Source organism: Antechinus flavipes, chromosome 3 (genome assembly GCF_016432865.1).
Source record: "Antechinus flavipes isolate AdamAnt ecotype Samford, QLD, Australia chromosome 3, AdamAnt_v2, whole genome shotgun sequence".
Taxonomy (NCBI): Eukaryota; Metazoa; Chordata; class Mammalia; order Dasyuromorphia; family Dasyuridae; genus Antechinus; species Antechinus flavipes.
This window is the reverse complement of record NC_067400.1, coordinates 238,563,825-238,580,092: the sequence shown is the minus strand read 5'-3', so window position 1 is coordinate 238,580,092 and position 16,268 is coordinate 238,563,825. Positions and strand designations below refer to the sequence as shown.

The 16,268-nt window shown below is 34.8% G+C and overlaps 1 protein-coding gene across 4 annotated transcripts in view; it reads right to left on the bottom strand.

Annotated features, from left to right (window-relative positions):
* The window catches only part of NPAS2 (neuronal PAS domain protein 2), a 236,947-nt gene that overhangs the window by 68,283 nt on the left and 152,396 nt on the right, over positions 1–16,268 (bottom strand). For all 4 annotated transcript variants that reach the window (XM_051984739.1, XM_051984736.1, XM_051984737.1 and 1 more), the window contains 2 exons: positions 11,824–11,915; positions 5,268–5,357 (listed from right to left, as the gene is read on the bottom strand). In XM_051984739.1, the coding sequence (XP_051840699.1) occupies positions 5,268–5,357; positions 11,824–11,915 (182 nt within the window). The remainder of the gene's footprint in view (positions 1–5,267; positions 5,358–11,823; positions 11,916–16,268) is intronic.

Genomic DNA, 16,268 nt, shown 5'->3' with positions numbered 1-16,268 from the left:
CTTTTTAGCTTGTATGGTGAATTTGAAGTAAGACTTGAAGGATGAATAGGATTTGTATAGATGAAGTAGAGGAAGAAGCATTCCAGACAGAGGCAACAGCATAAGCAAAGATGTGATGGTAGGAAACTAGAACATGTGTGGAGAGGTCAGGGAATAGGAGGACTCTTAAGTCAGAATTGGGGTTGCATTGTGAAGTACATGAGAGAAGGGACTATCTCTTCTTTCTCAGTACTTAGTATACCCAGCAATTAGCACAATGGCTGGCACATAGTAGGTGCTTTACATCATATGCATGTATGCATATGGATGCACACACACACATTTTTCTTTGTTGAGAGAGAGGTGAGGAGAAAGATCTATTCCTGTGATTTCATTTTTATTGGTATAGAAATGTAGGGAATTCTTGCTGTGGAAATTTCTTCCACTCGTATGGAATAACAACTCATCTATAACTTAGATTCTCAAATGATTTGAAATTTCCCAGGAGCAGTGAGAAGTTAAGTGAATTGATATGACCACACAGCTAGTATGCATTAGAAAAAAGATCTGAATTTTCATCTTCATGTTACCAGGGCTGTCAATTTTTTGTCACATTTCTTCTTAAAAAATTACATACACATATACATACATATACATATATATATATATTGTTAGAGGGATATATAGATATATGTATATGTATATGTATATACACATACATATTTTCAGAGGAACTATATAGACATAGTTATATATATATGTGTGTGTGTGTGTGTATATATATATCTTATTGCGATAGAGAAGAGAGAGAGAGAGAAAGGGGGTGGGGGAGAGGAAGAAAGTGTTATAAAGTAGTATTTACATGTAGAGGAAAGGATCATTTCTGATGGGGGACACGCTCCAAGAAAGGCAGATAACATTGGAGAATGAGTAGAAGTCAATAGCAGAAAACCACAAAGGCAGTGAACAAGATAGATGCTTCCTGGATCCACAGACAAATCCAACTCTGTTTATGGGAACTGGCAGAAGGAAAAATCAGATCAAAAAGGAAAAAAAGGAGAAAGAAAACAGAATGCAAGTAAATAACAACAAAAAGAGTGAAAATTATATGTACAGTTCCCATAGTCCTCTCTCTGGGTGCAGATGGCTCTCTTCATCACAAGACCATTGGAACTGGCCTGAATCATCTCATTACTGAAAAGAGTCATGTCCATCAGAATTGTTCATTGTATAATCTTGCTGTTTTCATGTATAATGATCTCCTGGTTCTATTCACTTCACTCAGCATCAGTTCATGTAAGTCTCTCTAGGCCTCTCTGAAATCATCCTGCTGATCATTTCTTACAGAACAATAATATTCCATAACATTCATATACCATAACTTATTCAGCCATTCTCCAACTGGTGGGCATCCACTCATTTTCCAATTTCTTACCACTATAAAAAGGGCTGCCACAAACATTTTTTGCCCATGTGGTTTCCTTTCTCTCTTTTATGATCTCTTTGGGATATAAGAAATACAGCTGGATCAAAGTTTGATAGCCCTTTGGGCATAGTTCCAAATTGCTTTTCAGAATGGTTGAATCAGTTTACAGCTCTACCAACAATGTATCAGTGTCTCAGTTTTCCTGCATCCCCTCCAACATTTTTCATTATCTTTTCCTGTCATCTTAGCCAATCTGAGAAGTGTGTAGTGATACCTCAGCATTGTCTTAATTTGTACGATCAATAGTGATTTAGAGAACCTTTTCATATGACTAGAAATGACTTCAATTCAAGAATAAATTTCAAATGAAGCTTAGAGAGATGCAGAATTCTTGGCTCAATAAGAAAGCAAATGAAATTCAGTTTTATATTGATGATAACAATCCAAAGCAATTTTATGATGCCCAGAAGGCTATTTATGGACCAAAGAGTTATGGTGCATCTCAGCTACTCAATGCTGATGGAGCCACATTGATTAGTGATAAAGACATGAAACTAGAAAGATAGGCTGAACACTTCCATAGTGTTCTTAACAGACCATCAACAATCAATGCAGAAGTCATTGACCATTTACCTCAATTTGAAGTCCCCTAACTGAAGTTCCAACTGAAGAAGAGATTTCGAATATCAAGTGGCTCCTTTCATGTGGCAAAACACCTGGTGCTAATTCTATTCCAGCTGAGATTTACAAGGTGGAGGGGCCATTGCTCATACAAAAGCTGATTTAAATTTTCCAAGTTATATGGCAAGACAAAGTTATCTCCCAGGAATTCTAGGATGCTTCCACTCTCTATCTCTCTAAAGATAAAGAGGTAACAGTTACAAAGGAGTGTCTCTCCAAATCATTGCTCACAAGAGTCTGATTTAATAGGCTGATCCTTCTCTTGGAAAATGGTCATCTACCTGAGATCCAACATAGCTTCAAAAAGGGCCGAGGAGTGGTCGATATAGTGTTTGCTGCCCAACAACTCCAGAAGAAATACTGGGAGTAAAACAGAAGTCTATAAACAATGTTGTTTTGACCAAGGCCTTTGATGCTGACAGCTTTGAGGGCTAAATTATGTCAAAATTTGCCTGGAAAAGTTCATTGGTACCGTATGACACTGCTTGAAGGTTATAGATAATAATAGACAATGCTTTAAAGTTTTCCCAGTCACCAGGGGAGTGAAACAAGGCTGTGTACTTGTTCCCATGCTTTTTTAACATTATGTTTTGAGCTGTGTTGTCAAATGCCTCCAATAAGGATGAACACAGCATCAAAGTCAGCTCCCACGCCAATGGTAAATTTTTCTACTTGAAAAGGCTACAAGCCAAAATTAAAGTTGAGGGAGTGTTGGTGCATGATTTTTTTTTGTTTGCAGATAATTATGCACTCGATGCAGCCTCTGAAGCCAAGATACACCATGATATGGATTGATTTTCTGCTGTTTGTGCACATTGTGACACAACAATTAATATCAAGAAAACACAGATGCTACATCAGCCAGCGCCATACTATATGTAGAATCATCGGTTATAGAAAATGAAGAAGTTTTGAATGATGTGGATAAGTTCATTTACCTTCGAAATAATTTTTGTGGGGATTACAAACTGATAATGAGTTTGACACATGTTCTTTGAGAATGAAGAACAACTATCATATATGTGTGTATATATCCAACATATTTACGTACATTCATGTGTGAAGGCCTTTTCCCTAATAGAATGTAAGTTCTGAAGGCAGAGACATTCTCATTCTTAACAATTTCTATATCGTAGGGCTCCAAAGCATGTAGCATCATGGATAGAGAACTGACTTCAGAGAGGAAAATTTGGGGTAAGTTTTGCCTCTGGCACATACTGACTATGAGATGGATCATGGTTAAGTCATTTAGATGTGTAAGTCTTCTGGGAATTCTAAGACCACAACTTGAGGACCTACATCAGTAAAGAATGACTCTTTATCCAGTACCTCCCTATATGAATGAAATTATAAGTCCAATCCATAGACCCTACCTCTGAGTACAGTGCCAGGTATATAGCAGTGTTTAATAAAATGGTTATGGATTAAATTATGGATAGTGATGGGGATCATTGGGAAATCACTCTGTTATAAAAAGCACCAAGTTATAAAGTTATTATTGTTGTTCAGCCATGTGAGATTTTTTATGACCTCATTTGGGGTTTCCTTGGCAGAGACACTGGAGTGATCTGCCATTTCCGTCTCCAGCTCATCTCCTAATGCACTGCAATGTTTACAAAGTAATAAGTTGGATGGGGAAGAAAAAGAGGGAGGTGTGTGTGCTGGTAAATGTTTAACAATTGTGCTCCAGAAAAAAAAAAAAAAACAAAACATCCCAACATCTATTCACATACAGTTTTAAGTAATCTATATTATTAACATTTTCTTAAATTTATATGATGGGGGGAAAAAGATAAATCAAGGTCTGCCATGTGCCAACTACATTCAGCTATCAAAAGCTGTTTAGAGCTGGTTCCAGCACTCCTAAGGGTATGGTTCACTCTAAAGAGCACTGTGGTAGGAGCCAGGAACCTTAGGTTCTAATCTAGGGGGCTTTAATCTTTTCCATGTCGTGGATCATTTTGCCAATCTGATGAAGCTTATGGATTCCTTCTTAAAATAATGATTTTAATGCATAAAATAAAGCAGATAAGGTTACAAAGGAAATTATATTTTAGAATAATGCAGCTATCAAAAATAGCTTTTAAAACCAAGTTCATGAGCTCTAGGTTAAGAACTTTTCTCTTTTTTTATTATAGCTTTTTATTTACAAGATATATAAATGGATAATTTTTCAGCACTGACACTTGCAAAACCTTTTGTTCCAATTTTTCCCCTCCTTCTCCCCACCCCCTCCTCCAGATGACAGTTAGACCGATACATGTTAAATATGTTAAAGTGTATGTTAAATTCAATATATGTATACATGTCCATACAAAGAACTCCTTTTCTAGACCAAGCTATTCTATGACTCAAAGAAGTCATATGGGAACAGCAGAAACCAGTATATCTAAGTCCCTTGTTCTGTGGATATATTGTATAAATCAATTCAATTCCATCAAATCTTAGCTTGGTTCAGTTGTACCATTGTGCACAGATACCTCTTTCATCAGCTCAGTGGCTATTGAAATAGTTCCAGGATGAGGAATTACTGGAGAGAACTTTAGCCATTTGGGCACCTAAGTGAATAGAGAGCTGGACCTGGAGCCCTGAAGATCTGAATTCGGATTCAATTTCAGAGATTTAAATTGCTGTGGGACACTAGGCAAATCACTCTGTTTAATTCCAATTTCCTCAGCTGTAAAAAGGGAATAATAACATTTACCTCATTGGATTGTTGTGAGGATCACATGAGATAATAATTATGAAGCACTTAACACAGGACCAGGCAAATAGTAAGCACTATATGATTTATAATTATGAACTTGGCACAATGTCTGACACAAAGAAAGCCCTAGATAAATGTTTATTTCTTTCCTTTTCTTTTCCCATATAGATGGACAGATCCATTAAACCAGTCAGAAGGAAAACAAGATCATGTAGAATAAGGAATAAGCCTGTGGAATTTTTGGCTGCTATCAGAGATAACAATCAGTTCTTTTAGCATCTATTTAACACAGTCAGCCAAAATCCAGCCTATTGAGAAGCAAAAAGTGGTGCTAGGAAAAATCTGCACAAGAGGCCAAGAAGATTGTCTTCTATTCTGTTCAGTCTGGTTTTTAGGTACTTAAAAATGGGACATAAAGTTTGGGTTATATCCAAGAAAGCAAGGTTAGTCAGTATAGGCAAGTGAATAGCTCACCGGTAAATGCCCAAGGAGTGGGGTAATACTGTCAGATACGTAGATAATGTTTCCATCTGTTGTCACTGCAATAATGAAGCCATCTAATGCCTGCAGAAAACAGAAGAAAGGAAAATGCTTTAGCATATGCGGTTAAGGATGACAAGGACAGAGAACTCTAGTCGACTTAATTGTTAAAGTTTTTGTTTTAAACTTCCCTAGAACACTTCCATAAATAAGATCACAGCCCCTTTTTCTGACATCGGAGTGACTTTTTTAAATGGGAGGAATAGCTTTCAAAAGCAAAATGGAGTTTAATGAAAGAAATTCCTAGATTACAGAAATTAAGCAATTAAAATTTTAAAAAAGTATAATATTAAACCACTTAAAAAACACAAAAATGTAAATGTCTTGATTCTGTTCCATGAGTGCATATAATTCAATAGTATAACTTGACTGAGTAAAGTAAAATTTAATATCCTTTTATGAAGACCTACTTTGTGCTATGTATTCACATCAGGTCTAATAGTTTCATTGTTGCTTGTCCTTCATTCTTGCAGAGGACCATGATATCACAGAAGAGATGCCATAACATGCAAATGAATTGGATCTGCAAGGAAGGACACCTGCCTCACTTTCCCCTCCAGAGCCATTTGCATCCAGTGGCCAGATAATAGATCAAGATGACTGGAAATGGCCCTAGATGAAATGGGAGACCTAGGCCTTTTTAAGCTAAAATCTTCAAAGGACTCAGTTTGCAAAGTATAGTTAAACCTCCTTTTCTTATTGGAGAAAAAAGTCATGAAAGAATTTGGCACTAAGGAACAGTCAAATTATTGAAAAATCAATGATAGCCAAATATAAGTATTTAATGTTAATCCAGAGAAAATGACTTTTTCAAAGACATCTGGCTATACCTTCAACTTCTAATTGTCCAATAAATTGAGTTCCTTTGTACATACCAATGTTTCAGAATGTCTAAGTTATAAAAGCAGTATTGTCCCCCAAACAATATTTTTCATTAAGACATGAATGTTTAAATTTCATTTTGCCTTTATGAAATTAAAAATCCCACATGTTTATTACATTTTTTAAAAAGACATTTCAGAAGTTGAGTTCTTTAAATAGGACCAAAACAACTTTGGATAGATAGTATATTTATATTGGCAACTAGTGAGCTGTTTGAAGGGAAACATTGTTTTATTTTTGTCTTTGTATTCCAGTACCTGGCATTAACTAAGTACCTAATAATAATAACAACTAACACTTATATAGCACTTACTCTGTGCCAAGCACTCTGCTAAAAGCTTTAAAATTATTATCTCATTTAATCCTCACAGCAACCTTGGGAGATATGTATAATTATTTGCCCATTTTACAGGTAAGGAAAATGAGGCAAACATGGCTCAGTATCACATAGCTAGGGAATATTTGAACCTCTATTTGGATTCAGGTCTTCCTGGCTTCACACCTGACACTACATCCATTGCTCCATCTTATTTGTGGATTACTTCTAGATTCAAGTGTGAGAGAGATTTTTTTAAAAAATGAAAACAACTCACTAGGAAATAAATCTGAGAGAACAATTGTTCAAACTAAGATTATTTTTGGAATAAATTTATCATTAAAAAACAACTATTCTGAAATATCTGCTCCAAAGTTGGAGCCTGTTTATCTGTGCTTTTGCGGGGGAGGGAAATCAAATTTGTTTTTAGAATCCCAGGAAGGCAAGTTATTGAAAAAAATATGTGTAGAATTTCAATTAACATATCCCAGTGTTACTCTTTAAAAGTAAATTATGTTCTTCAGGAATAGCCCTAACTCCTTCAAGCCACAGGGGCGCCCTGAAGCAGTCAATAGCATTCCAGTAAGTAATGAGAAAGAGTTAACACCCAAATCAAAAATATGTACTTAATTGGCAGGTGCATATTTTCATCTAAGGAGATTCTGGCTCATCAGAAAATTTTCAAAAAACCTTTTTAACATTCATTTTTTAAAAATTTAGTTCCAAATTCTCTTTCTTGTAAGCTCCTCCCATTCCCAATGTGAATTCATATTTCCTTATCAGCCATGTTTGCAAAAATAAAAATGGCAAAAAAAAAATCTAAAGTGAAAAAATGCTGCAATATGTAGTCAGAATCCATCAGTTCTTTCTCTGAAAATAGAGTTCTTTCTCAGCTCAACAGAAAATTAATACTAGGCTTATATGACTTATTTTCTTCAAATTCTCACATTATTTGACAAAAGGGTGAGATTTCTGAGAGATAAGTCGATTGTCTGTGTATTGATGAAATCACATTTCTTATAATATTCCATCCTTTCATATAGATATCTATTGTTACTAAAGAGGTATGTCCTGGTAACAAGGCTATGACCCTGCTCATTTTTCAGCTCACATTCTGATATTGGCTTTAAAGGGCATTTTTCAGCCCCTTTAGTAGCAAGTATACTCCTACTGATGTCAATGGAAACCTTGCTCAGGTCAGTCTCGGGAAGAGAGGAGAAAAGGGGATGCTTTTTCATCTGCTAGGACAGTGTGTCCACATTCCCCTTGAATTCTTTATTTTAGAGCAAGTGGGTGTTAATAGGCTGGAGGTATTTATAAAATGGAAAGAAACTTCTAGCAGTTCAATAGCAATTTCTAGCAAACTTTCACCAACAGCCCTGAGTTATTTTCCTCAGAATGCCTGATTTAGTTTTAAAAGCCCCATCAGCATAATTTAAAAGTAATTTAATAGAACGTAATTGTTAAGTGATTGTACCCCTATTATTGTAAAGATGACTTTGATCAGCACTCTAAAATTGGTTACAGTAGAAATACTAATGGTTTGAAATCTTACTTCTACCATATAATACAGATAAAGGGAAACTACTACCTCTTTCTTTTTCCATCCCAAAGTCAGAGAGGATGAACATTCCTTATGTATTCCCCAAACAAATTCTGGCCTAAAAAAGCCAGAATTTATACCTCTTCTGATTAAAATTCAGAGCCTCATGCACTCTTTCATTTACAGTAAACAGGAAGCCTGACCTACTTTGTTCTGTCTTCGATTCCTCTAAAATGTTTTGGGATTCTTATTCTCTAGGTTCACCTTACTGGAAGAAGAAGCTTTCCCTCTTGCTTGTTCTCAGAATGAAGTTGTTTGCATTTTTTTAAGCCTTGGGTTAAAGACCTTCTGATGATTTATCTAAAACTCCATTTATGGACCTTAGTGAAGGGAAAGAGGAAAGATATCTACTTTAAGAGGTATATTGCAAATTTTTTTGGGTAGATGGTCAGTGGGTTTCTAAAGTTAGGGTTCATGCTTTTACATAAAGAACTACTTGCTGCACTGTGTTTTTATTCCCCTTCTGCCCTTCCCCCCCCCCCCTCTAATTTTTGCTAGGAGTGACTTCTTTGGCATAGGGAACTCTGGATGGGAAAACTCTCTACCAATGTAGATCTATAATTTTTTTCTTTTCTTTCTTGAAGTTGTCTGGGGGTTTTTGAAAAGTTAAATAGTTTACCAACAGTTACAGCTTGGGGCAGCTAGATAGTGCAGTGGATACAGACTGGAGTGAGGAAGACCTGAGTTCAAATTTAACTTCTGACACATACCCGTTGTGACAGTTTGAAGAAGTCATTTCACCATTTTGGCTTCAGCTTTCTCATCAGTAAAATGAGCTGAGATGGAAATGGCAAGCTATTCCAGTATCTTTCTCAAGAAACGTCAAATACGCTGACAACAAAAGGGTTATATTTTCGGTCAGAGGGTTTGAACCAAAGTTGCCTCTTGCCTCTAAGGGCCAGTCTCTCCCCCTTTCCCCTTCTAAGACACACTGCCTTTAATGTTCCTATCTTATCACCTCTAGTACCTCATACTCTCTAGAGTGCATTGGCAAAACATAAAGCAACACGCAAAGGCGAAAAATACTTGTTTACAGCTAAGTGACAGACACCTCAAATGAGGCACATTGAGGGCTTTCATGGATGGGAGACTCAATAAAGCTAGAAACCCTGAGCCAGAAATATTGGTTTGTGGCATTCTCAAGTCACAACAAATTAAATTCGGAGCAAATTGGTCTGAATAAACAGAGTGGACTGTTTTTCATTTCTAATTCAGTCATCCCACGCAGACACAGTCTAAGGGTATCCTTCCTTGATACAATGGGTGGATTGTTCATATTATAGGGTGAGCAGGAAATTGTGCAAAAATTTTTCTCAATACATGACTAATACATGACATCGACACCTATCTGCGATCACCTTACTCTAATTATCCATTCTACCTTTAAATTTCAGTCCTAGCCTCCAGCTGAAACCATTTCCAAGTTAATGCTATCTAATTTTGACTATGCAAACTCATGTTTCTTTAGATGGTTTTAAATGCCTCTGAAATTTATTGAATAAATGAGACTATGCTTTCAGTTCGTAAATAAGGCCCATAGCTATAGTTCTGTTTTAGCTATATTTATATAAGAATGAAAATAGAAAGTTATTTATGTAAAGCAGTATAATGATATATCTACCCAAGCATTATATTTTACAAACAGCTCTATATTTAACTTGTTTAAAATGCATTATGGAGAAGTAAGTTTTGTAGGTTCTTTACACACATTTTATATGTAGATTTAAGTATTTTTTATGCAAATGCTCATTAATACTTGTATATTCCATAATATTTGGACATAGTCATTATGGCATTTAATTATTCAAATACTTTCATTTTTCTGTATCTCTAATGTATGCAAAGTGAGAGTTATATCAGTACTATGTATATATCTATGTGTGTGAAAAGAGATGAACAGATATGCCCAAAGAAGAAATTCTCCAAATAGTTTGCTAGTTATCCTTGAGATAAAGTTCCTATTTTATCTTTTTTATGTTAAACTTATCCAACCTAATTCTTCTCATTTTGCATAGCATAAAAAATACACAGAAGGATGCTTCTCTTGCCACCTCTACTATGGGCAAAGAGACTGACTTTCCCATTTCTGAGTAAATGGGGAAAAAACTTTGCCCAATGTCTTAACTTCAACCCTAGCTATTTCCAATCAGCAATCAGAAAAATCTGGATGCTCTTTTCAGAAACTCTAAATCACCAAAGCAATGTGGTTTAGTGGTTAGAACATTGCTTCTACACATAGAAGACCTAACTTCAAGTTTCATGGTACTTAACTCTGATCCTGTAAAAAACACTTAATCCCTGAGACTGGGTTTCCTCATCTGTAAAATGGGAATGTTAATAACAAAGTGTTTTATATGTCTCAGAAGGTCTTTTCTGGATAAGTGCTTTGTCAGATTTGAAGTACTTATGAATGTGAATTATTTTCACTAGACTATAAATATTTTCAGAAAAATAATTCTCTACTCCCATATCAGTTTGAATCATTGACTTGGGTGGAAGAAAGTCCATTGGGACTAGCCATTGGGAACCCACCATTTATCATGAAGAAGATAAGTGTATGTATATGTGATTGTGATATGTGTGTGTATATACATATACACATATGCACATACATGTATGTACATGTGCACATCCACAAACAGTATTAGATGTATACATGATTTCCTTAAAATAGCTCTACAATCTTCATGATTATTTGGATTACAATTTTAAAACAAAAAATTGTAAATATTTTTCACAATTCAAATTCAATAAAATTGTAAATAATAATTGATATTTATATAGCTCTTTAAATTTTTCTTAATGCTTTACATCCATTATCTCCTGTGAGCCCTACAATAGTTTTCTGAGATAGGGATTATCAGGTATCCTTGTCTCTATTTTACAAATCAGTAAACTGAAACTTCAAGGTTAAAGAACTTGTTCAGGCCAATTCTCAGACCTCAATGCCATATGATTTTTCCAAAAAACACTTAGAATCAAAAACTCAGAGATGGAAAGGACCAGAGAGAATATCTAGTCTGAATCCTTCATTTTCCTGATGAAGACACTCAGGTCCATAAAGGGAAAATGATTTGCCTTGGCTTACAAAAGCATTTAAGAATTCTGTGGCCATTTGAATTCATTCCCCTTAATTCAAAACCCAGACCTTTCTCTATTCCATCTCACTGCTTCTTTAAAAGTAGTTTTAATTCATGGAAATTTTCACAAAAACAGAATTTGAAAGTCCATCTTTCTTTTCAAAATGTGTTCCTCTTAAGTATATAATTTTATAAAATGAGGCTAGAATTATCCTTGCATTCAGGGAAAAGGAAAATCTATGTCAAATGAAAGCAAAGCATATATGTAATTTTTTTCTTCTTGTATATTTACCCTTTGGCTAGCAAATCATCACATCTCTAGTGTAGAGTGAGAAAGCCAGGCATTTCCCTCCAGCAATAGCATATTCTGATTTACTACTAAACATAGCTTTGGATCTTACCATATAGATTTGCTTCATTACACCACCAAGTACTGTAGCCACAGCACGAAAGGGAGCAAATAATCACTCAACAGGATTTTTCTCACAAAGCCTTCTCTTGAAGGATTATGGACAAAATTATTATTTGGGCCAACAAGTGATATCCAGAGTCAGTAAGACAAGTTTTCTTTTGAAACCCTTAAAACTCATTTTGAAATGCATTTTTTACCTCTAACATCAGCTGGGTGAATTCTTCATTACTGAGAAATGAAGGCTTCCAGTCTTGCTGAATGTCACAGAGTTCAGTTTGTGCTGAAACTTCTAAAGAAATACAAATGTGCTGTTATTTTTCATTAGTGTATGTAAAAAATTCAGTCAACAAATAGGTCACAAACTATTGCCATGTGATTTGATATGAGTTATCATATTTGTTATTTGAGTAAGTTATTTGAGAAGATTACATATGTCCTAGGAGATGGTATATGTCTATATTAGGACTGATAATAGAAATAATCCGATTGTCTTGTTTAGAATGTTCATAAGACGGGGATTCCAGAAGTTGTCCATTTAAAAATTATTATAATTGTATCTTAATAGGAATGAGTTTCTATGTAATCCTATGTATCTTATTTCTTTTAAAACATCATTCTGAGAAGAGGTTCTTAAGGTTTATCAAACTGCCAAGGTACAAGACACATAAAAAGATAATAGCCTCTGATCTAGAACTTGAAAGTTGGTTTTGAGGTGCCTAAGGACATTCTGAGTAATCTGAATGCCTTCTATTCAATAAGCATTTATTAAGTGCTTACAATTTGGTAGGCACTAGCCAAAAGGTTGGAAACTACTCTTTTCCTACACATAGGATGTAATATTATTATGTCCATCCATTTTTATGTAGTTGTTATGTCCCTTAGAAGTTCAAGTTGTATTATTTCCTGAAGAATCAATAGGAAGTAAAAACTTAACTAAGGTGCACTAAATATTCTTATAATGGAAAAGAGAAAAAAAAACTTTTTATTCAAAGTAGACAAAGCAACCAATAGCTAAGCAGTTAATACTTGATGGGAAAAAAAAAAGACTCAAATGTTTTGCATATACATATGGATTTGTAAACTTCCACTTTAAATATCCTATCAAGCAATGTGCTCCTCAGATTTTCTGGTCTCTTCTTTGAGAGCTGAATAAATTACAATTAACATAAAACAAAAAGAGTTTCCTTCCTCATTTTTAAAGCAATACAAAAGAGTGACAGTCTTTAATGATTATAGCAAAGAAAAGAAATCAGAGAAGTAAATTGTGCAAAAATAATCAATGAAAAACCTATATTGAATGTCCATTGTGTACTATATTTGTACAACAGTTAGAATTAATTTGTCCTTGGGATGAACAAGGCAGATGAACAATAAAAAAACAAAACAAAACAAAAAAACAACCCTTTGTATTTGTGACTTTTACAGGGAAATAATTCTAGTACTGTCAGTAAGATGATTAGAAATAGGGAAAAACTTTCCATTTCTTTGACCTGTATCCATATCTTACAATTTTTCCAACTTTTGGAAAATTTATATTTAAGATAGCTTATTATCCAAGATAAATTACTGATTTTTGTTGAAATATCTTTTTTTTTTAATGAAGAAGCTCTCAGTTTGTGGCCAACCCCTCCCTCCAAAACCCCACATAAAAAAAATTTCCCAACAATCTACATGTGCCTTTTCTGATAAATTTGTATATTGCATTTATCATGGCAGAAGATATTCTCTAGTTGGAAGATTGAACTCATATGACCCAAATTTCTTTTAGAAGACAAGTCATATTTCTCAGTGGAGGAGAAAAAGGAAATATAGATTTCCTCCATGAATTAATAACATTTAAATCATTTGTTAGTTTCTAATGTAGTATAGTAATACTGATAGCTACCATTTCACTCAGTAGGTATTTCAACATCCTTTAATAATTAGATTCTTTGGAGCCTGGGGTCCAATTAATACATAACTTTTTTTTTAAAGGTTAAATAAGCTATCTCTAGGGGAGTAAAAAAAAGATAACGGTATATTATACTGAGCAATATTATGATCATAACTCCACCAACATACTAATTTTTTCATCTGATTGCCTGAAAAATGCTGTTTCCACAAGTAACCTGAAATGGCCTTTTGAGAATGTCCAGTTGAGCTTAGATGGAGCCCACTGTTTCCCTTCCCATGTCAGTAGGGATAGCCTAGAAAAACGGGGTCTTTAAAAGTGGCCTTTGACCTTCTCTCTCTTGTTCCCCCATTTTGAGGAGTTTCACCCCTCTTGTAAACTCTGGCTTAAGGTAGAGTGAAGCAGAAATCTCCACCAATAAAAAAAGAGTCACATATCAATGGGCTTTGGGATTACAAGTGTAAAAAGAAGGGGAAGAAGTTTAGAACTTTCAAATAAAAAACCTATGAGAAATTTCCATTTAAAGGCATGTAAATCAACAATCTGATATGGACTTTGAGCTTAGTTTCTTTTCTTGTCAAGAAGAATTATTATTATGAAGCCTGACCAAATACCAGACTATAGTGTTTATAAATAATGCTTTATAAAGATGGAACTCTCTATCAACTTACATTGTCTATCCCTCAAACCATTGGGCATCTTTAAGCAATCTTTGAGATATTGATTAATATATTTTTAGATAGGTCTGGGACTTGGTATGACAGGTGCATTCCATCTGGCTCCTTCTCGATCTCTCCCTCTGACCTACCAAATTCTTCCTGGTACTATTCCTTCCTTCCCTGAGAAACCCCCAAGGTTGTATTTCCCTTATAAAAAATCTGCTTGTGATAAAGATCTTTGCTAAATTCTTTTCAGGATTAAGCTTATTATGAGGGTTTTTTTTTTTTTTTCTCTCTCTCTCCCTCATAATGTCTTCCCTTTAATGGCATCTTTCTCCTTACTATAGATAATGAGTTAGTCTGCCAAATTTCTCTATGGATTTAGGCTGCCAGTCAGTCTTTAATGGATTCTTCCAAACTCTTTTCCTTGGTAACCCTACTGCTGTCCCAATTCTATTTCATATTTGACACTTCGGGTACCTATTTTGTCCTTTCATTTTATCTGTAACCTCTTCTAAATAAACCTAATTTTTGTTGAAGAGAATGGCCATTGTGAATTTGTCACATGTTATTTCAAACTAGGAATTGCTACCCTGACCTCATCAAATCAACATAAGAAGTTTGATTAGTTTAGATCACAATGTCCACATATTTCAGTGCAATCAAAAAATAGGGCAGAAACCTAAGAACATGTACCAGGAGATGTAAATGTTACCCTAAACTGAAATAAGTCCCTTTTTTTTTTTCACAGTTCTTTATTTCTATTTCTATTGACTAAAGCAGAAATACTCCAGGGATGTGTGGATTGGGATTTCAGTGTTTGGGGAAATTAAATTAAATTAAATCAGTCAGTACTGAACACACAGAAGGGAGATAAACAACTGGGAAATACGGCCCAGTGGAATGTAACATTTCCATTGAATGAGATAAGGACACTCAATTGTGCTTCCCTTATTTGCATTTAATTCAGGGCTTTAGGCTCATACAATCAGTGGTGTTGACTCAAAACAGTTTTAATTTCTCTGCAAATGAAAGGGGCCAGATTCTTGTTTTGATCTGCCCCACACTTCCAGCCCAACCATCCATAAACAGGGAATAACCAGTGTACAGGGTGGCTTTGGAAGAGGAAACAAAGAACTGACCAAAGTACTGAAAAGGGTCATTATAATGGCCTGAACCCCAGTTACTTATTCTTACTATCTAACTTTCTAATAGCCAAAAGGTAGAAGAAGAAGATAAATGAGAGAATACACCAATGAATACTCATTTCACTGGCTACATCTAAACAGATGATTTTCTCTGGGTAATGGCTTGGGAAAAATCTAGCTTTTGCCTGGAATCATTGGCCTAAATGAAGGAATCTTGAAGCAAGTGTTGGAGATTGGGAGAGGAGATTATTGTATACTGTTTTGAGAGTCAGGAACAATTCTCATTTTTTATTTATTGTACACAAACTTGCTGCTAGTTGAGATCAGATTTTCTGATTCATTTTGAGAAATAATGTAACAAGGAATGGGAATTTGGATTTTCTATATATTAATATTTCCCAATTAGAGTGTGAGCTTAAGTGAGAGTACAAGCTTTTGTTTTGTTTTTCTAGGTATCCCTAGAATTTAATGCAGTGCCTGGTACAAAGCAAGTGGTTAATAAATGTTGGCTAACCCCTGAATAGATGCAAAGGAATTGATAAGTAGAATTTCCCTCTTGAAGAGAAATGAGGATGTCATAGCTAATATTGTTTGTTAGGATTCTTATGGATTGGTTTATTAATATAAATTCCTTCTGGCTTCGTTCTGTGATTCTATGATTCCCCAAGAGAACAGTAGTTCTAACAATATGTCAAACTGCCTGAGTTCAGGCTCTGTTTTTCAATGATACTGACCTAGTTTGAGTAATTTGAGCAAAAAGTTTTTTTTTAAACCAAATTACCTACTACCACATGTTCACTTTTATTTGGAAATCTCAGTTTTTAGAAAATTGCTTATTTAGGAAATATTCTGGTTCCAACAACTTGGTGTTTTTAACTAGTATTGCTCTACTTTTATTCCAGTCTCACTTGAGTTGTTCTTCATTGACATTTTTAACTGAAGAT